The 18274-nt window shown below is 42.5% G+C and overlaps 14 protein-coding genes across 14 annotated transcripts; 6 read left to right on the forward strand and 8 right to left on the reverse strand. All coding sequences in view use genetic code 12, as the record gives it.

The window, feature by feature from the left end:
- Positions 1 to 32: 32 nt before the first annotated feature.
- Positions 33 to 1193, reverse strand: FOB63_002707 (uncharacterized protein; the record flags this gene model as incomplete). Its single annotated transcript, XM_002616245.2, has 1 exon — positions 33 to 1193. One exon carries the CDS (start codon positions 1191 to 1193, stop codon positions 33 to 35), a length of 1161 nt encoding a protein of 386 aa, XP_002616291.2.
- Positions 1194 to 1345: 152 nt separating this feature from the next.
- On the forward strand, positions 1346 to 2990 carry FOB63_002708 (transcription factor TFIIIC subunit; the record flags this gene model as incomplete). Its single annotated transcript, XM_066102268.1, has 2 exons — positions 1346 to 2891; positions 2953 to 2990. 2 exons carry the CDS (start codon positions 1346 to 1348, stop codon positions 2988 to 2990), a joined length of 1584 nt encoding a protein of 527 aa, XP_065958413.1.
- Positions 2991 to 3018: 28 nt separating this feature from the next.
- On the reverse strand, positions 3019 to 4320 carry UBA4 (Uba4p; the record flags this gene model as incomplete). The annotated part of the gene is made up of 1 exon (XM_002616243.2): positions 3019 to 4320. The coding sequence occupies one exon, from the start codon at positions 4318 to 4320 to the stop codon at positions 3019 to 3021; it is 1302 nt and encodes a 433-aa protein (XP_002616289.2).
- Positions 4321 to 4577: 257 nt separating this feature from the next.
- Positions 4578 to 4808, reverse strand: FOB63_002710 (putative integral membrane protein; the record flags this gene model as incomplete). Its single annotated transcript, XM_066102269.1, has 1 exon — positions 4578 to 4808. One exon carries the CDS (start codon positions 4806 to 4808, stop codon positions 4578 to 4580), a length of 231 nt encoding a protein of 76 aa, XP_065958414.1.
- A 165-nt stretch (positions 4809 to 4973) lies between these two features.
- Positions 4974 to 6002, forward strand: FOB63_002711 (uncharacterized protein; the record flags this gene model as incomplete). The annotated part of the gene is made up of 1 exon (XM_002616242.2): positions 4974 to 6002. One exon carries the CDS (start codon positions 4974 to 4976, stop codon positions 6000 to 6002), a length of 1029 nt encoding a protein of 342 aa, XP_002616288.2.
- A 94-nt stretch (positions 6003 to 6096) lies between these two features.
- Positions 6097 to 6741, forward strand: FOB63_002712 (uncharacterized protein; the record flags this gene model as incomplete). The annotated part of the gene is made up of 1 exon (XM_002616241.2): positions 6097 to 6741. The coding sequence occupies one exon, from the start codon at positions 6097 to 6099 to the stop codon at positions 6739 to 6741; it is 645 nt and encodes a 214-aa protein (XP_002616287.2).
- A 113-nt stretch (positions 6742 to 6854) lies between these two features.
- FOB63_002713 (phosphatase regulator) lies at positions 6855 to 7223 on the forward strand (the record flags this gene model as incomplete). Its single annotated transcript, XM_002616240.2, has 1 exon — positions 6855 to 7223. The coding sequence occupies one exon, from the start codon at positions 6855 to 6857 to the stop codon at positions 7221 to 7223; it is 369 nt and encodes a 122-aa protein (XP_002616286.1).
- Positions 7224 to 8136: 913 nt separating this feature from the next.
- Positions 8137 to 8583, forward strand: FOB63_002714 (uncharacterized protein; the record flags this gene model as incomplete). The annotated part of the gene is made up of 1 exon (XM_066102270.1): positions 8137 to 8583. The coding sequence occupies one exon, from the start codon at positions 8137 to 8139 to the stop codon at positions 8581 to 8583; it is 447 nt and encodes a 148-aa protein (XP_065958415.1).
- Positions 8584 to 8679: 96 nt separating this feature from the next.
- On the reverse strand, positions 8680 to 9261 carry NUO2 (Nuo2p; the record flags this gene model as incomplete). Its single annotated transcript, XM_002616239.2, has 1 exon — positions 8680 to 9261. The coding sequence occupies one exon, from the start codon at positions 9259 to 9261 to the stop codon at positions 8680 to 8682; it is 582 nt and encodes a 193-aa protein (XP_002616285.2).
- Positions 9262 to 9639: 378 nt separating this feature from the next.
- Positions 9640 to 10569, reverse strand: FOB63_002716 (uncharacterized protein; the record flags this gene model as incomplete). Its single annotated transcript, XM_002616238.2, has 1 exon — positions 9640 to 10569. One exon carries the CDS (start codon positions 10567 to 10569, stop codon positions 9640 to 9642), a length of 930 nt encoding a protein of 309 aa, XP_002616284.2.
- A 132-nt stretch (positions 10570 to 10701) lies between these two features.
- FOB63_002717 (metalloendopeptidase) lies at positions 10702 to 12123 on the reverse strand (the record flags this gene model as incomplete). Its single annotated transcript, XM_002616236.2, has 1 exon — positions 10702 to 12123. One exon carries the CDS (start codon positions 12121 to 12123, stop codon positions 10702 to 10704), a length of 1422 nt encoding a protein of 473 aa, XP_002616282.2.
- A 518-nt stretch (positions 12124 to 12641) lies between these two features.
- On the reverse strand, positions 12642 to 14159 carry THI6 (bifunctional hydroxyethylthiazole kinase/thiamine-phosphate diphosphorylase; the record flags this gene model as incomplete). The annotated part of the gene is made up of 1 exon (XM_002616235.2): positions 12642 to 14159. One exon carries the CDS (start codon positions 14157 to 14159, stop codon positions 12642 to 12644), a length of 1518 nt encoding a protein of 505 aa, XP_002616281.2.
- A 446-nt stretch (positions 14160 to 14605) lies between these two features.
- FOB63_002719 (alcohol O-acetyltransferase) lies at positions 14606 to 16051 on the forward strand (the record flags this gene model as incomplete). Its single annotated transcript, XM_002616234.2, has 1 exon — positions 14606 to 16051. The coding sequence occupies one exon, from the start codon at positions 14606 to 14608 to the stop codon at positions 16049 to 16051; it is 1446 nt and encodes a 481-aa protein (XP_002616280.2).
- A 42-nt stretch (positions 16052 to 16093) lies between these two features.
- Positions 16094 to 17566, reverse strand: FUM12 (Fum12p; the record flags this gene model as incomplete). The annotated part of the gene is made up of 1 exon (XM_002616232.2): positions 16094 to 17566. The coding sequence occupies one exon, from the start codon at positions 17564 to 17566 to the stop codon at positions 16094 to 16096; it is 1473 nt and encodes a 490-aa protein (XP_002616278.2).
- Between the last annotated feature and the right edge of the window lie 708 nt (positions 17567 to 18274).

Here is an 18274-nt window from a genome sequence, read left to right on the forward strand (position 1 = left end):
CTCAAAACCATTGAGCAATAGATACCCATCAATTATATATATACTTGCACCTCAAACTCCTCCTCCAATTCTGTATCTTTTACCAAACCTTCGAGGTCTAACTCCTCATCGTCAAAAACTAACTTTGGATGCTGCACGGTGTTTTCATCTATGCCCTTCACTTTAATATAATAGCACAATAAATCCCGTATTTTTGTATCTGGTCCCACTTCACACTCTATTCGCTTATTGTCTTTCCCCTTTAGTCCAATAATGAAATAGCTCTGCTTCGAAAGCGTTTCTGAAACTGCCGAGTCCTGTTGCCCTCCTCCATCACTGGTATCCAGAAGATCAATGACGTTTTGCAGATTATTAGTAGGTGTATCCTGAAACTCAGGATAAATGCTTTCGAATCGATCCACATTATCGGGCGGTATATACAAAACTGTCAATCTGGTCGAATCTCCATCGGTAGGAATAGGGATTCGTAGTGTGCTGGGCTTGAAAAACCGTTTGAGCTCTGATTTTCCTTCGACCCAAACCAAAGCACCGTTCACACCTAGTACTGGGTACTCCTTGTCTCCCATGTCTAAGTCGTCCAAGATGCTTCCAAAAGTTTTGTCACCTGAAACAGCTACCTCAGTCTCAAGGGGAAGGCCATATTTGTTAATGATTCTGATGATATAGATGCGAGTGCGTTCGCTAGAGGTGTTTGTCTTATCGAGATGTCGGGAACTCTTGATTTCCCTAAAAAAAGTATTGAGGTCATCATCGTCAATCTCTTCTATAGAATCGTCTAGTCTTTCATCGACTTCTTTGGAAGCTGTTCTTGCATGCCCTGTCACTTGCAATGTTTCCAGATCATCATCTGCATCAGTTACAGAAAATGAATCTCGGGCAGAATGAAACGACTGATACAAATCATCGGACTCTAAATTATCCGTGGCTTGAGGTGTGATAATGGATTGGGGTTCGGATGTATGTCTTTCAGAAGGTGGATTTGATTCTTGATGTTCGACCAATGCCGACGATGGAGTCTTTTGCTTTTTACTCTTCTTTATGACAAAAAAGTCATCGTCTTGTAGAAAAGAGATTTTCTTCTTCTTCCCTTTCGAAGGCAGCAGATTGTTGCTCATACTATTGACGTTTTCTGTGTCTATGTCTTTGTCAGATAATATAATCGTATAGTCGCGGAGAAGAGATTGGCTTCTCATACAAGAATACAAAATGAACCAATGTTTTATGGGACAAACGGAAATAATACCAAATAATCTTGAACTATCATCTTCATCCCTTTTTCATACAGTATACTTGGGAAATCGCTTACGATTTGAGATTCGTAGTATCTACATTTTGCGATTGGCACATGTCTTTATTTACCTCGCGAAATAACAATAGTAAACATCTCTTCCTTATGACTACAGATAGTAACAAAGTCATACTCAAGGCTAATTTGCCCCGTGTAAGAGACTTGAGCTTTGTTGGAAGGTTCCATCATAATTTCGGATTTGAAAATGATCTTTTCGAGTTCCTTCTAGACCAGAAAGAATTGTGGGGGGATAAGCTCTTTTACATTAATGAAAAACAATTTAGTAATTGGGTCAATGAGGAAAAGCACAAGATAAAGGAGGTACAAATCTCTTCAAATGACCTCGGTTTTGCAGACCTTAATGTCCAGAATGTACTGGAAGAATCATTTTACAAAAAGTTTGGGCAGAATACTCCCATACAAATGAAATTTAGCAAAGGAGATCAATCCCATGAACAAGCGTTGGCAAGAGGAGATTCAGTTGACCTCCATTCCAAGATCGGGAGAAACGGTTTGGCATTGAATGTTGGAGGTACTATCACTGCAATGAAGTGGCTACCTTACGGAGATATCTCTTGTTTAGCTGTATTTGTGATCAATCACGAAGATGGACTAGCTGCATCGATTTCAGATCCTACTTTGAGCATACTACCAAACAAAGCAAATGGAAAAGTGAAATCATGCATTCAGATATGGACTTGCTCTGACGATGTTCGCTCAATGACGTTATCTGCGGTTTACGATACAACTGCGTTTGGTGTTACGAAGGAGCTTTCTTGGCTTCCCGTCAAGTTTAGCAACGAAACAATAGGTGTTCTTATGGGAGGGTTTTCCGATGGCAAGTTGCATTTCTACAAGATCGTGCGTTCTATCTCGGAACAAACGAACTATTATGAGATATTGGAGCCTTCATTCACAATCGCCGTTAAAGATGAGAGACACGAGAAGCAAGAAATTGTTCCAATTACGTCCTATGATCTATTAGACCATACTAAGGTTATTGTGGGGACATTAGATGGCGCTGTAGCTGAATTCATGTTGCCAGGTTTAGAGGACCCTAAAACTTTGAAAATCCCATCCTTCATGGAATATTTGGCTGACTCAAGCATAGTGTCCATCACAATAGCCCCGGTGCAGAAATCTCATGTGCTTTTAGTCAATACTGCAACTACTCAAGCATTTGCTTTACAATATGATAATTTGCGACAAGGCAGAGTCGAAAGCAATTACACGATTTCGACGTTGAAGCCTCTACATCACAATGGATACCGTATCTTCGTGTATCCTGATAGTGCTGAAAGTATAGGATACACTTTTGTCCGTCATCCGCACCAAAAGCATGTTCTTTTGCTTCGAACGGAACTAGTGTCAACATTCCACATTAGTGAATTCCTTAATCATCCGTTTGCGCTTGTGGGAAACATTATGGGTGACGTTTACGTTATGAATATTGGACGGAAAATCTTTGGAGTTCCCAAAGCCAACAACAAATTAGTTGTTCCGCTCAAACTTTGGTCGCTAACTAAAGATGAAACCGGAAGTATCATTAATCTTAAAGGAGATTACGTTCCAACCTCTTCGGAAAAATCAGACGTTTTGTACAGTTTTACTCCTCCAGAAGTAGTTATTTCTGCTTCTGCATGGAATGAGACACTTCAAAGCAGTTCAACTTATGCATTTGGTACATACACGGGTCTTTTAGTTCTAGAAAGATTAGATCCTTTGATGAATTAATATATAGGGATTTTAGGATCAACATCGCAGCTCCATTTGTACATACCACCTTTTATATCCTTAACTTTCCTGAAACCTAATTCATGAAGCTTTTGCGCCGCCAATTGGGAGTCATTGCCATATCTGCAAATCACATATAACGCATCTTCATCCTTGTTGAATGACAGAGGGATGTAGTCATCCACAGAATCAATCTTGGACAATATGCTAGTCCAGTCAATGTTTATGGCATTCGGTAGCTTTGTGATCAAAAACTGTTCCCGTGGTCTCACATCGATTAAAATACTGTTTGGATTTGCTGATCTTAGTGAATGAAATTCCTTCACGTCTATTCTCTGTTCGCTGGTCAAAATATTACTGTTGACCGATCCACAGAAAACAGCATAGTCAATCTTACCCGACTCCACTATTTCTCTTGTTATTGTAGGCGCCTCGCCACAGACAAGACAATGTTTCTGTCTCTTGCGCATTTTGAAGACTCTCATGTTTTGCATCGGGTATGCTGAATACATTGATAAGAAGGGCTCAAACGACTTATCATAGTAACCGGTGAGAACTTTGATTGCCTCCATAGCTATTGCAATTCCCGTTATTCCTATAGCAGGGCCAAGAACACCAGCATCACCACACGTGGAAACGGATTCCGGTTTTGGAGGAGTAGGATAGAAACACCGGTAGCACGGTCCTTCTGACCGGAAGTTTAAGATTGTGATTTGGCCATCTGTCTTCACCCCGGATCCACTCACTATAGTTTTACCGCAAAGCACAGAGACGTCATTAATTAAGTAACGTGTTGCTGGTGTGTCGGTACAATCGAGAACCAAATCGTATTGACTGATGATACCAAACGCATTCTCGTTTGTTAGTCTCTCTGGATGAGTAGCGACACTAACATGAGGGTTGAGGCGATTTAGGTATAGTTTTGCTGATTCACATTTGAGCATCCCAACAGTCTCTGTCGTATGAAGAACCTGTCTGTGCAAATTGCTGACATCGACAATGTCATTATCAACAATACCGATTTTACCTATTCCAGCCCCACCTAGGTACAATAAGGCTGGACAGCCAAGGCCACCGGCACCAACAACCAAAATACTGGCATCTTTGAGTCGTTTCTGCGCGGGTAGAGACCCAAATTCTGAAACTATCATCTGACGCCCATACCGCCTGTACTCTTCCAACGAGAAGTGAGAGTCGATTTTTTCGAAAATGTGTTCTTGCGGATTGTAGGCTTGCCTTAGTTTAGCATTTTCTGCCTCAAGTTCTTGGATACGCCGAAGAAGTTCTCCTTCTTTCATTGTAGAGTGATGATGGAGTTCGCGCAAGGAAAAAAAGAACCGATGATGGTGTGTAATGCTGTTAGATGGGGCACGGCAAGCTTCGACAACAAGAAATAAAAGAGAAAGTAAATAGAATCAGGAGAGTAGATTTCAAACAGATTGGGCAATCAACGAAACTTTGGTGGTAGATCATTCAATCGTACCCATCACGTTTCTTAAAGATATGGGCCACGAATCATGTGAAAAGATGGAGAAATATGCATAGACTGGCATTCTCAGTTTGAAATGAAAACACTGGTGATGACAAGAATCAAGATTGTGAGAGCCCAACTCCATTTGCTGTCCAAATTGAATCGTTCTGTGGGTTCATACTCAAATTCTAAGACATGATTGTCCTTCACATCATGAGACGGACGGTACGAAAACTGGTACCATGCCATAATAGAAAATATAAGAAGAAGAAAGACGAGCCCGTTGGTTCTTCCCATTGCATTGAATAGTGGCATTTGTTGAATGTGTAAAGATATAGTTTGTCGTGCGCACCCCACTCATCACGATAAGACACAAAAGTTACAATGAGGTGTACATTGATTATAGCAAAAAGTCGTCTCTAAAGCATAGTGAGGTCTTGTTTAGATGTATAACACTGGAAGATTTTAAAGTTTGTACTTATGTCTCCTTCTGCAAAAAGGTACAAGAGGCAGCGCTTGCTTACTGATCTTCCAGAGGATTTGCTAGAGACCATATTCAGTCATTTGCTTCCTTCCGATGTCAAATCACTTTCGTTGGTATGTCGAGAATTCCGAGAACGGCTAGTCATATACATGTTTAAGCATATCAAGGCTACCTGGGACCAAATTATCGATCTCCACAAAAACAAGCAAGGTACAGCCATCTCGCAGTATCGACATCTAGTAAGGTCTCTTCGTATCATAGAGGCCAACTCGTTCAACGAGTACCAGCAAAAAACATTTGGCACGCTTCTATCCCCTAGTGTGCTACCGAATTTAATTCGTGTGACCGTCAATTCAGACAATCTGTCGTACTGGCTCAAGTACAATGAGAGCTTCCACATTCGGTCGTTGAGCCTATACTCAGACAAGGAGGTCAACAGCATCAAGATCTTCCATCTTTCGCATATTGCTGGCCTTCATGGCCTTCGGCATCTTTGTTTGTCAAAGTACCATTTTAACTGGATTGAAGAAGAAGCTCCCAACCTCTCGACGCTAGAAACGTTATCTCTCCAGGACTGTACGTGGGAGTACCCTTTTAACTTGGAATATTTCAATCACAGCGATAGCCTCCATGACTTATCTATCACGTACTCAAACAACAATCCATTCATTTTGCTGGAAAGATTCATCAACTTTCTCGAAGCGCCATTCCCAAGCCGCGCCAGCTCGCTTAGAAACATCAAAATCAGTTTTTTTGGCATAACATGCAACAAAAAGTTTCTCACCATGACCATCTTTTCCAGACTTCTACATACTTTTGATGCATTGGAGCTGCTTGTGCTTGAAGGATGGACTGCAAACTTGGCTTATCTACGAACTGGGTTGAAACAACATAAGTTTCGCTTTCCAACATCCATCAAACTTTTGCTTGAATGTTTTGGTGATCTCGGTGTCCGAGAATTTGTTGCTGATTGTGAAACTGTCCCAAACCTCAAATTAACCGTTGACAATGTGTTAGGAAACTGACTGCAAATGTATATGCGCATCTCTGGCGTGGGAAGACCCGTACACCATCATCTCGATATCTTCCTTGGTTCGTGTTTCCAAGCCTGCAAGAGATATGCTTCGAAAGGTGTTGTTGTTTCTTGTTCTTCTTACAGTACGAGTCTTGGCAAATACAGAAACGTTTCTGTTTACCGTCCCAAACTACTACAATGTCCCTGTACGAACTTCTCCATATGTCGATAGCCAACTTGAACAGTACAATTCAAGTACATGGGTTATGTTCGAGTTCCCTATTGTCAACGCCACGAATTACGATACATCCGACAGCATCATAAAGCTTCCATACGATTTCCATTCGAAGCGCAGTCAGCGGCTTTTGGTTAAACTCAACAATTACGCCAACCTGACATTTGACTCCAACGATGTCATCAATGTCAAGCTCTGTTGGCCAGCCACCTATCCTTTCAACTTTGATCTCAGCCATACATTTCTCCGTGCCAAAGAGTTTGGCGAGACAGACGCAGCTAAGGATACATTGGACATTTACATTGACATTCTGATAGAGGCTGATTTTTTCGCCGTTGTGTCTGACTTACCTACGTTTGTGGAGTTTAGTTTGGTTGTGTCGAAACTTCCAAACTCACTTCCGATCCCCATTGAGGTGTATAGCATTATTGCCTACTTGGTGGATGTTTGCATTTTGATGGTGCCACTTTTCCCCTACATTCAGAGTCTTCTTTTGAGCACAATATTAAAATAGAGACATTCACTTTTCTATACAAGAGTCAAGAAAAGCAAATTTTGACCTGCATATAAACATGGGCACGCCTTCATCATTTGCTCATACCTCCTTTATATCTGCAAACTAGCAACATGTCCTCAGATGAAGATCCATTGTGTCCGCCAAAGAACGAACAAGGCATTGACTTATCCAAGTTGTCTCCTCAGGAGTTGAGAATATACCGCATGTATGGAAAGCTCCCAACCACCCAGCAGATTCTTTCCTCCAAGTTTCAAGATAAGAAGTACTTTGATAGTGGAGACTACGCCATGCAAAACCAAAAGGGAGGCCAGAAATCCAATTTTGGAGGCATTCCTATGAGACACCCCAATGCTGAGAAAGTGAAAGAAATTTATAACAGAAACTCCATCAGTGCGGGGAACTCTGGAATCATGTTCAATGGCAAGCTGAACTTGTTGAGTGAATCCACTTCAGACGACCCGGAACCCAAGCAGAGCTAGGGCTTGCCCATGTGTTTCTTTTTTACTTGCCTTATCAATTTAGTGTTTGGTGAACTTGGTCACCTGCTCGCCACTTTTGTGGCCCTAATGTATCTACGCCACTCATATCATAAGAAACGTATCGAAATTACTCGTATTTGCCCATTCACACTATTTTTTTCTTTTGGTTCCATTATCGGTTTCAGGATTGGCTGTATTAGGAGAAACTTCTTCTTTATGCACGGTCACTACCTTTTTACAGTGAATATACCTGTACTGAAATGTGAGGTTCGTAATCGTTAATATATGTATTCAGAAGTAGTCTTTGCCAGTTCCTGGCTTCGTAGTTACTTGAGGAAGCTCATTATGGTATGTGAAGTTATAGGGACTTTACGGTAATTCTTGCATAGCTTGTATCGTGATTGAAACTCCTATTCTGGTTTGTCAATGAGACAAAACTAGCCTAGTCAGAGACTATTGGTAGTCTACTTGTGCAATAGTCAGCTCTATGCACACCTGACTTCTTGCTGGTAAATTAGAGACTTATCCAGTGGAGTCTTTCGAAGACAGCTTATGCAGTTTTTTGTAAGGGGCAGATGAGTTTAGCATTTTGATAAGTGAGGTGTAGTTAGAATTGGATAATGCTTGAAGAAAAATCCATCAGAGGGAAAGCAAGAAATCTTACTTATGAGGGCTATGATGTAACCTCTTGAACAATAAAGGAGTACAAGTGTATATCCCTCCCTGGAGATTCAGATTATATATTTTTGTAACTAATCTGGGGCAATCCCGAATGTTGTAGATTCTCAAACAAGATAATTCCCGCACCATCGTTGTTTCAGGAAATAGTGGAGTGAAAAACAAGAAACTTGATAACTTGCAATATCGCTCATTAATTTGTTTCGTGTATATCTATTGTCATCTACACATCAATATGAAGAAAGAAGACTTCAATCAAACGCTACCAGCCCTCCACAGAAGGATTTTGCTCCACTTGACTTCACCAGAGCCGTTTGAAATACTCCACAATTATGTCAAGTCTTCCGCAAATGGTGATATGTATAATATGGTGCAGTTTCAGAATGGTGAGGATATCATTGATATTTCAATTGTTTACCATGAGATTTTCGAAATGCCTGTTCTCTACTTTAAAGTGAACGGTTCTCTTGATTACCCTGGCCCATATGGTGATTTGGAGATCCATCCTTTGCTTGACGTTCCTTATCTCATGTGTCATCCTTGTGAATCAGAGTTATTTCTTGCAAACATCGCTGACAAGAAAACGTTGTACTACCTTACAGGTTGGTTTGGAATTCATCTCCAACTACTTTTTCCAGACCTTCAATTGCGGGTGCCCTCTCTGGAAGATGAAGATGACTAGTTAATACTCGAATATGTATTACAATACCCTCACGTAGATTAAATAACAGATGCAGCATGATCGTACTAGATCACAAGGAGAAGAGAAGAAAACCCTCTATTTGGCAGAAGTAGCAGGGGTTGAGTCGCTGAAAATACGACATGGGTACTCGTCTGTGAACATTCCGTGCTGTGGTTCCTCCAAAACTTTCCACTGGAATTTGCGCAAAGAAGGAGCCACAATTGGTTCTCCAGCTTGGCCCAAAACTTCGCCCTTGACAACCTTAGGGTCAAGAGATGTCAAAGTGGTCGACAAGCTCACAACCTGGCCAGGAGAAAATGCAGCCAATTCTTTTGTACCCTTCTCGCCAATGGAAACTCTGGGTTTGGCAGCAGAACCCAATGTCAACAAACCAGAAACTTTAGTCTGGTTGAAGCCGTGAACCTGAGGGTAATTTCTTCTATAGTCACGCTTATAGTATGGGTTTCCCTTGATGTCCGATGCTGGAATGGTACCAGGCTCCTTATAGTTGTTGGCTTCTTCAATTCTAGCACCTGGTGGAATGGCTCTGAAAAACTGGACGAGAGGGTTACCAGAAGATCTGTTGGGCACAAGCACTAAGACTTGTCTCAATTTTTCCCAGATTCCAGTGGGTCTGGATGTGTATTTTTTCCAAACTGGGATTGGACCTCCGCTCATGATAAATGGTGTAGTGGAAATGCGTATGAGATTTTTAGTGAAGTGTTTTTGACGAGGTTTTCATTGGCCATGTTATATACAGGATATTCAGTATGGGATAACAACACGAAATCTTTAGCTCGTTGCAAAAGATAATGAAGCATCAAAACAACATTCTATGAGAAAAGCTCAATTTGAGAGCGTCAAATAAAAGTTTCTATTAAACGAAATTGTATACTTGCGCATAAGCAGCTGTAGATTATTGTTGAATTTATATTGATGCGCAGACTGCGTACCACCAACCTATATCTTGTGTCCATGAGCGATAGTAGAGGTAAACTTCGATACAGTAATAAACTGTAAACCATGTTTCACAGCGTCAAACAACCACAGGAACACTTAGTTCTGAAACTTCAGCTTCCCAAATAAGAGTCTACCCAATTTGCCAAAGATGATAACACCGCAAAAGAAGAAACTTGCAATAAAAAGAAGAATGATAAGATCAGTATCTTTGTCGGTGGAGAACTTAACGCCATTTTGATAGTAGACGATGGCCGACCCGCCGAACGCAGTTCCTGTCGACGCAATGAATCCACTAATAGTTCCATCTAACAACAACCACAAGCACGGGTTTATAAGGGACCATGTCATTGCCATCTGAAGCGATGATTTCCACTCAATGTGTCTAATAGCGTAAGATACACCCAAAAATGCAATCAGCGACCTTACAATATCGTTCATCAAGTTCGACCTGTAATAAGGGTCGGGACTCGAGGATAATAGTCTCTTGGAAAAGGATCCAGGCATGACATTGTCCAAAAGGGGGAGGATGCTGCTTAAAATAAGACCTTCCAGGGCCAAGCTGAAAAATGCATCTGCTGGATGATCCACATTTGCAAGATATCTTATGGGCTTCCAGTTCTCCATAAACGTAACCAAATACGCATTGATTTGTGTTCCGATATCATTGAGATTACTCGCATGTATATGCTTGGTGACTTCGTTGTATACGAGGGCAGCTGTAGAAACAGTTGCTACGCGAAACAAAATCGAAGCAATTCTTTGAGGCGAGGAAACTTTCTGGTGTGATGTTTTGACGGTACCTTGATTCCGTGACCGCTTGGAAGAGTCCTTTGCCTTGATGTGGAGCTGGTTGCCCTCTAGGTATTCCTCAACCTCCTCATTTTCCTTGTTCAAACTAGTAGACGAGTCGTTGTAAATACCGTATAATGATGGCTTAGTCAAGTTCACAACCGAATCACTTTTTTCCATCATTCGTTCTTGCTCCTCGAAGGCTTGTAAGCTTGATTTTCCTTTCGTCTTTGCCATTATTCTTTAGGGAAATGAAGCTCGGTTGTAATGGCGAGGGTCACTCTTTCAACGAGCATAATCTATACCGTCACGTGCGCGCATAGGCACCTTCTAGGCTTGGAAATAACTGCTTCGCTCCACTTGCTTACATTATTTGCCCAATATTTCGTCAAAAGTTATAGAGCGGACTTTCTTTTTACTCCGAATATCGGACTGGACTTCGGTATGTTTTTTTGGAATTTTCCGTTTTGCGTGGCTCTCTTTTTTCTTCGACAGGGCGGTCGTTATGCTTCGAACGGTCTTACCTTTGCCCGGTTTCTTTTCTTCCTCCAGGGCCACATTTGATTGCCCATGTCCAGTAATGACAGTGGTGGGATTATTATCTTTCGTAGGCCCAGTACCTTCATCTAGAGTAGGATCATGACCGGAGTCCAGAAACCGTACTCTCCTTTTAGGCTCTAGGAACTCCTCGGGATGTGGCAGTTTCTTTGTTCGCTTTTCAATTGTCTTTGGATGTGATGGTTCTTGTGTGGCTTGTTGGATCAATTCACCTTTCTTAATTATCTCATCAAAGTCCATGTCCGCTACCAATTTGCGACGAGGGTAGATATCTCCCTGACTAATGAACGTCTTTCCTGGGGAGTTGGATCTTCTGTATTGTATTTCGGGTCTGTTGTTAATAGGAGGCTTTACCTCAAAAGAAGCTTCTTCAAGGGGTGGCCTCAACACACTTGCCCACAGTTGCGAATCCTTTACTTTATTGGGTGAAGTAGAATCAGCCTCACAAGCGTCCACTTCAATGATTTCAATCTCTTCTGAGTCGTCCTCATTTTGCTCTTTTGTGAGGTCTATCACTTCTTTAAACTTCTCGATAGTATCAGGATGCTCAATATCATCCAAATTTAGTTTTTCCAAATCAGCCAGAGGGCACCATTTTGAGTCCTTCAATCTCCTATTCGCAGCTTTCAACAATGTACTTCGTAGGTTCTCACCTGATGGTTTAGCACCACCCAACCGACGAGACTCGGCCTTGTATTTGCCCTTTGAAAGCGCTTCTAGCCGTTTTTCTCTAATAGTCTTGGGCGTACTCCATGGGGCAGTGAACCCCGCGCCCAACCTGTTTTCTTCACACACATAGTTACTACTGAGGCCTATACTGCCGCTTTCGTACTTTTCTCTCAACTCATCCCATAAAGCATAGAATTTAGCGTCATGTGGGCCGTGGATATTGTGAGTGAGTTCATGAAGAAAAGTGCCGATCAAGTCACTCATGGGATAGAACTCACGCGAGTTGTACGGTTTCCGAAGACGAATGAGGATTTTCTGACCCTTGTTCACGTTCAACCCAAGAAGCGCGTCGCTTTTTGGGTACATTTCACACAATAGACCCACTTTAAATTTATACTGGTGTATTATGGGCCCGACAGACTTGGCTATTTGATGGAGAAGATCTAAAGCATAGTCTCGATCTGGATATCTCTTTAAGCTGGAGATTTTGGTGATGTTGGAAACGGGTGAGGGCCGATTCGGGCCGTTGGGATTCGGCTTAGTTGGCGGCGCTTCAACGACCATAGCGAGATATTGAAGAAGGGAGACTGGTTAAGGAGTTATGAGCTTGAAAAAGACTGGAAAGATAGAGTTACGATGATAGTTTATATTATGTGGGGTGTCATGTAAGTAAGTGCGCATGCATCGGGGATATATGTCAAAGTACAGAACATCGTGCGAACAATAGCTGGCTCACAACTATATTATCTTTGCGATAAGACTTGGCTTTTTGTGAAAGTTTTTTGTTGTATTGCGATTTTGTCAGTCGAACATCGCTACCAGGGTATGTGATTGTGTGCTATTTTTTTTAAGTCTGTGGGATTTGACTTTTAAGTACTCAAATCTGTCTTATAGATTATATTCCATGCATGTGCACCGCTTTCAGTATCAATTAATTAGTCAGGCATGCATGGATAGATGATTGAATTAATCTGATGTAAGACTGCTCTTTTATCAAGACTTATCTTCATTAAGCAAATAGCGCCAGTCGATGAGGCCACTACGCGTGCTTTTCTACAAGTAATGATGAAAAATGGACTCTCTTATGCGTATGGTTTGGCCGCTTCAGACAACTCGTCGAGGAACTTGATCATGTAGCTCCCGAGACCCTGTTTGTGGCCCACAGCTGCTTGTCTTCCTGCCAGGTTATAAACTTTCAAAGCCAACTCAACAGCTTGACCAAGTTGAGCCTTCTGAGCCTGAGCACATGCAACGAATACGCCAATGACGCTTCCCAAAGCACATCCAGTTCCCACAACAGATCCCATAAGCGGGCTTCCCCCTTGAATTGTAACAACTTGAGAGTCTGGCCGAGTGCCGTCGAAAATGTAATTGACCTCTCCAGTGATAACAGTGACGCACTGGAATTCCAACGCAACTCTTTTGCACACTTCGCTTATTTCAGCAGGACCCATTTCAGCAACTGAGTCCACGCCTCTCATTAAATTGGCATCTTTTGCGAAGGGAGAGCTGCTGGTTAATCTATCAATAGCCAAAATCTCTCCAAGATTGCCCTTGATCACGCTAACTTGGCCCGCATTGAGTAGAGCTTTACAAGCGTCCAATCTTGCCTTGGATGCGCCTGCTGCAACCGGATCAAACACTATTGGTCGTCCATGGTTATTGTAAACCTTGATTCCTTCAAGAAAAACAGACATGAGCGTTGAAGATGGAGTTCCTAAATTTATCACAAGGGCAGTAGGAAGAGGTAGGGATGCAAGCTCATCAAACTCATCTGGTAACTCGGACATGATGGGTGAACCTCCTACTGCCAAAGTGACATTGGCACTGAAATGTTTCACAACATTATTTGTAATGTGGTGTACCAATGGTTTGCTCTGGAGGTTCTCCAATGTTGCAGTGGAAGCAGATACCCATGGAGGTGAATTCTTGAGCTGGCCCAAAAGTTTTTTCGTCGCCTGGGTGGCATCGGGTGCTGCCATGATGCAAGACACGAAAGCAACTCCGTTTACTGCATAACCGGGGACACGGCATTGGTACATGACCTTGGACGCATTTGAGGAGTTAATACCTCCTATGGCAACGGATTGCACATATGTGCCTTGCTCCTTGTACTTTTTCAACACCTGAAGCAGGCGTCTCACACCAATCGGACCACACACATTTTTAACATCTTTCGTTTGCGTTGGGTACAACGTACCTAGCCCCACGTAATCGGCCACTTTCTGCTCACACACTTCTGTTGTCTCTTCCTCATTACCACACGAAACGCCTAGGATTTTATGGGGGCCGATGAGTTGACGGACTATGTGGGCTGGCATATCATCTTGGCCAACATGAACACCATCTGCATCTACTGCGAGAGCAACATCGACTCTGTCGTTGATAATCAAAGGCACACCACGGGGTCTGGTAATTTTCAAAACATCCTTGGCCCTAGCGATAAAGTCTCGGGTCAGAATGTTCTTTTCTCTGAGTTGCACAATTGTTACACCGTTTTCGACCGCTTGTTGCACTTGCGATAAGAAACTGGAAGACTCCGGTATCATAGTGGAGTCAGTTACCAAGTATGCAGAAAGATCCAACTTCATTTTTGCCATTGGAGAAAAAAGAGATTATAGTGAGTAAAAGATTGCTCTTATACTGGAGCGATCCATTGCACTGATAATGTCGCAGGCTGTATCCTCTTAAGTGCATATGCAGTTAGAAAGACCTGAGCGTGTGTAATACTGAACTTGAACTGGTGTTTCGATTATTCAATACAAACTCTTGACTTATTAATCCGAAAGTTTCAAGGTAGGTTAGCTATGAACGACTGGTTCATAACTCCAATTAATACGATGGTCTCATCATCCGGTTACGAAGATACTCTTATCGGGTCTGATCATTTGCAAAATACGAGATCTATACCTCTTATCGCGCAAAATGTTGAAATCCGCTCGTCTTGTACTAATATTTATGCTTATTCATTGACTTTATTCCTCGCAACTTCCGTCCATTCACTAAAACACAAGTGGGCTTTACTATAGGTATCTATCGTATTTACATGGTGAGACCTGATCATCGAAGATCTCCTGGATTCAACGAACAGGCATTTCTTTATAGAAACATTGACTCATACTATTCTAACTTCAATGTCACAGCTTGTTATAGCAAACATATTCTGAGAGCTGTCTTATCACATGCCTTATCTTCATTGATCAAGAAAAACTATTGGCTATCTTACAATTTCTTTCCGATTTGTCATAGTGAACCACCCAACGTTAGAAACGACTATGAACTTCGTTATGTGAACAAAATCTGTTTTGATTCTGTGGTCTCATACAGAAAAATTCACCACTTCGATGAAAAAGTATTGGAGGAAATAAATACATTCAAGAATGAAGTGGGTAGGGATGATGCTCCACTTTGGCAAGTTTGCGTTTTCGAAACAGAAAATACACAATATGTGTGTGCGTATTTCTGCCATAGCCTTGCTGATGGAGGGACAGCCTTGCAATTTCATCGTGACCTTCTTCATGAATTGGAGCTGTTTGAGGAAGTGGAAACCGAGATTGATACTTTGTTCGTCTACCATTCAAAGCTTCCTCCCATCAAATCGCCCACAGAAAGCCTCACAGATCTTTACTATCCGGGGTTTTTTCAGAGAATTTGGTATTGGACCCAGGTCCGGTTTCCTTGTGTTTTTGCAACATTGCAGAGGGTCTGGGATTTGTTCTCTGGGAATCGAAAAAAATTATTACCCCCCGTCTTCTATAGCGTTCCGATTGAAAAGAATTTAGACACGAAATTCAAAATAGTGAATTTCTCCCCGGCTCAAGTAGCCAAGATCACAAAGTTTTGCCGCTCCATTGGTGTCACATTGACTCCATTTTTCAATGTCATAGGTTTGAACAGCATCGAGAAGGTTATCTACCCACATTTTCCTCATGAAAATGGCGAAGCTTGTTTCTCTAGCAGCAACTTCATTGCTATTGATGGAAGAAGATATTACAAAGACCGTTTCAAATCATTTGTATACGGTACATTGGTATGTGGAGCCCCAGTTATTTATCACCCCATAGAGGCGCGTTCAGATACCGACCTTATTCGCTGTACCCAAGAGTTCCATCAAATAATCCAAGACGAGATTCAAACACGACGCTCTTTCAAAAAGGTTTGGCTAATGGGAATAATTGACTTCCCGAAAATGATGTACTACAAGATAGGCAGCACTTTAAGGTATACGACGATGATCTCAAACCTTGGTAAGGTTGTGGATGTCCCTTTACTGCAATGGAGAATTGTCAATGCTTGGTTCGGCCTGAACACATCAGTCAATTATCATTTTATTTTCAATATGGTTAGCACCGATTCTGGTGGGCTCAACTTGGTGATCCCGTACCATCCATTTTATGATACGATACATGATGAAGTAGATGGCAAGAACGTCCCGGCAATGGATCGTCTTGTTCTGCTACTCCAAGATACAATTTGCCGTATAGTTGGTTGAATATATAATTCGATAGTTATTTACAATGGTATCAATGGAGGCTTAGTTCTTAGGACCGATCATAGTCTCAGGCTTGACCCATTGGTCAAACTCTTCAGCAGTCAAGACGCCCAATTCCAAGGTAGATTCCTTCAAAGTCAAACCCTTCTTGTGAGCGTTCTTGGCAACCTTGGAGGCAGCATCGTAACCAATCTTAGGGTTCAAGGCTGTCACCAACATCAAGGACTCATGCAAGACCTTTTCGATCTTGTCAGTGTTAGCCTTGATGCCGTCCACACAGTGGAGTCTGAAAGACTTGGCACCGTCAGCAATCAATCTGATGGAGCTCAACAAGTTAGAAATCATGACAGGCTTGAAAACGTTCAATTCGAATTGACCAGATGCACCAGCAAAAGTGATAGCACTGTTGTTACCCATAACTTGGACAGCAACCATAGTCAAGGCCTCGTTTTGGGTAGGGTTGACCTTACCAGGCATGATGGACGAGCCCGGCTCGTTCTCTGGCAAGGACAACTCGCCGTAACCACATCTTGGACCAGAACCCAAGTATCTAATGTCGTTGGCGATCTTGTACAAAGAAACAGCCAAGGTGTTCAAAGCACCGGAAGCCTCAACAATGGCATCGTGAGCAGCCAAAGCTTCGAACTTGTTTGGAGCTGGCTTGAATTGGAAACCAGTCAAGTTAGACACTTCCTCGGCAATTCTGGAGTCCCAACCCTTTCTGGTGTTCAAACCGGTACCAACAGCAGTACCACCTTGAGCCAAGCACAACAAGTGGGGCAAAGTGGCCTCAACTCTAGCAATGCCATTGGTGAGTTGTTGAACGTAGCCGGAGAACTCCTGGCCCAAGGTCAAAGGAGTAGCATCTTGCAAGTGGGTTCTACCAATCTTGATGATGTCCTTGAATTCCTCAGCCTTGCTGTGCAAAGAGTCACGCAAGGCCTTCAACTCAGGAAGCAAAGTGTTGTTGATTTCAGTGACAGCCGCAATGTGCATAACGGTAGGGAAGGTGTCGTTAGAAGACTGAGACATGTTACAGTGGTCATTTGGGTGCACTGGTTTCTTGGATCCCAATTCACCGCCCAAGATCTCAATGGCTCTGTTAGAGATAACCTCGTTAGCGTTCATGTTACTCTGGGTACCAGAACCGGTTTGGAATACCACCAATGGAAAGTGGTCGTCCAATTTACCTTCGGAAACTTCGGTGGCTGCTTGCTTGATGGCACCAGCGACCTTAGGGTCCAAAGTGCCGTAGCTTTCGTTGACAATAGCAGCAGCTTTCTTCAAGATACCAAAAGCTCTGACAACAGGAATTGGCATACGAGCAGCAGGACCGCCGATCTTGAAGTTCATTTTCGATCTGGCAGTTTGGGCACCATAGTACTTAGAGGCGTCAACCTCGATCTCACCAAAAGCGTCAGTTTCGATTCTGGTGGCGGACTTCATGAGCGAAGATGTGGAGGAAATTTGTCTGGTGAAAGTTGCAGAAGCTCTAGCTTGGGAAAGTCTCAACATGATTAATTTGGAGGACAAGAACGGCGGATTGTCGCTTCTTTATATGACGGATCCGGCGGCACGCTTTTATTGGTCGACGCACCACTATTAGTTCTGCAGGACCGAATCGGCCCCACAATAGAAGGTTTCACGTAGATGTATACCAATAGGTAAAAGAGGAAGAGGAAGAAAATGAAATCGGAGCTACTAAAGCAAAAAATGGGGCCAAATGTTGAAATAGACCTAAGATTTTAGGCTTTGATCTATTGCAATAATCGATAAATTGGTTTTCTCTTCAACAAATCAATGAAGAAGTTCGCCAGTTGCGTTCGGCAATTCGGATTCTCGGCGTAGAAACAGACAACTCCATATTTGGGGGCCAAGAGCCGTGCATACGGGGGGACAAGTACTTGTGAGCCTGAACGTTACAGTTGAAATCTTTCCGAAAGGTTCCCGGAGTTGTCGTGGAAAACTCCGGGCTCGAATTTCATCGGCATATGCTGCACCACCATAAGTTGGGAGAGCGTTCATACAGATGGTAAAGTCAACCCCTTCTGTTCGCAGAATGTGAACAATTCTCGGCAGAATAGCTTCACTGGAAGTAAAAGTGAAAAGTGCACATCTCCAATCGTTAAAAAAGGCTAGGATATTGTGCATTTCTAAAGTCAACAGCTTCAGTAATCCCCTGTTTCTCCGTAAAGAATTCCTATACTCGAGGATATCTACATG

The sequence above is a fragment of the Clavispora lusitaniae genome (assembly GCF_014636115.1).
Source record: "Clavispora lusitaniae strain FDAARGOS_655 chromosome Unknown tig00000078_pilon, whole genome shotgun sequence".
NCBI lineage: Eukaryota > Fungi > Ascomycota > Pichiomycetes > Serinales > Metschnikowiaceae > Clavispora > Clavispora lusitaniae.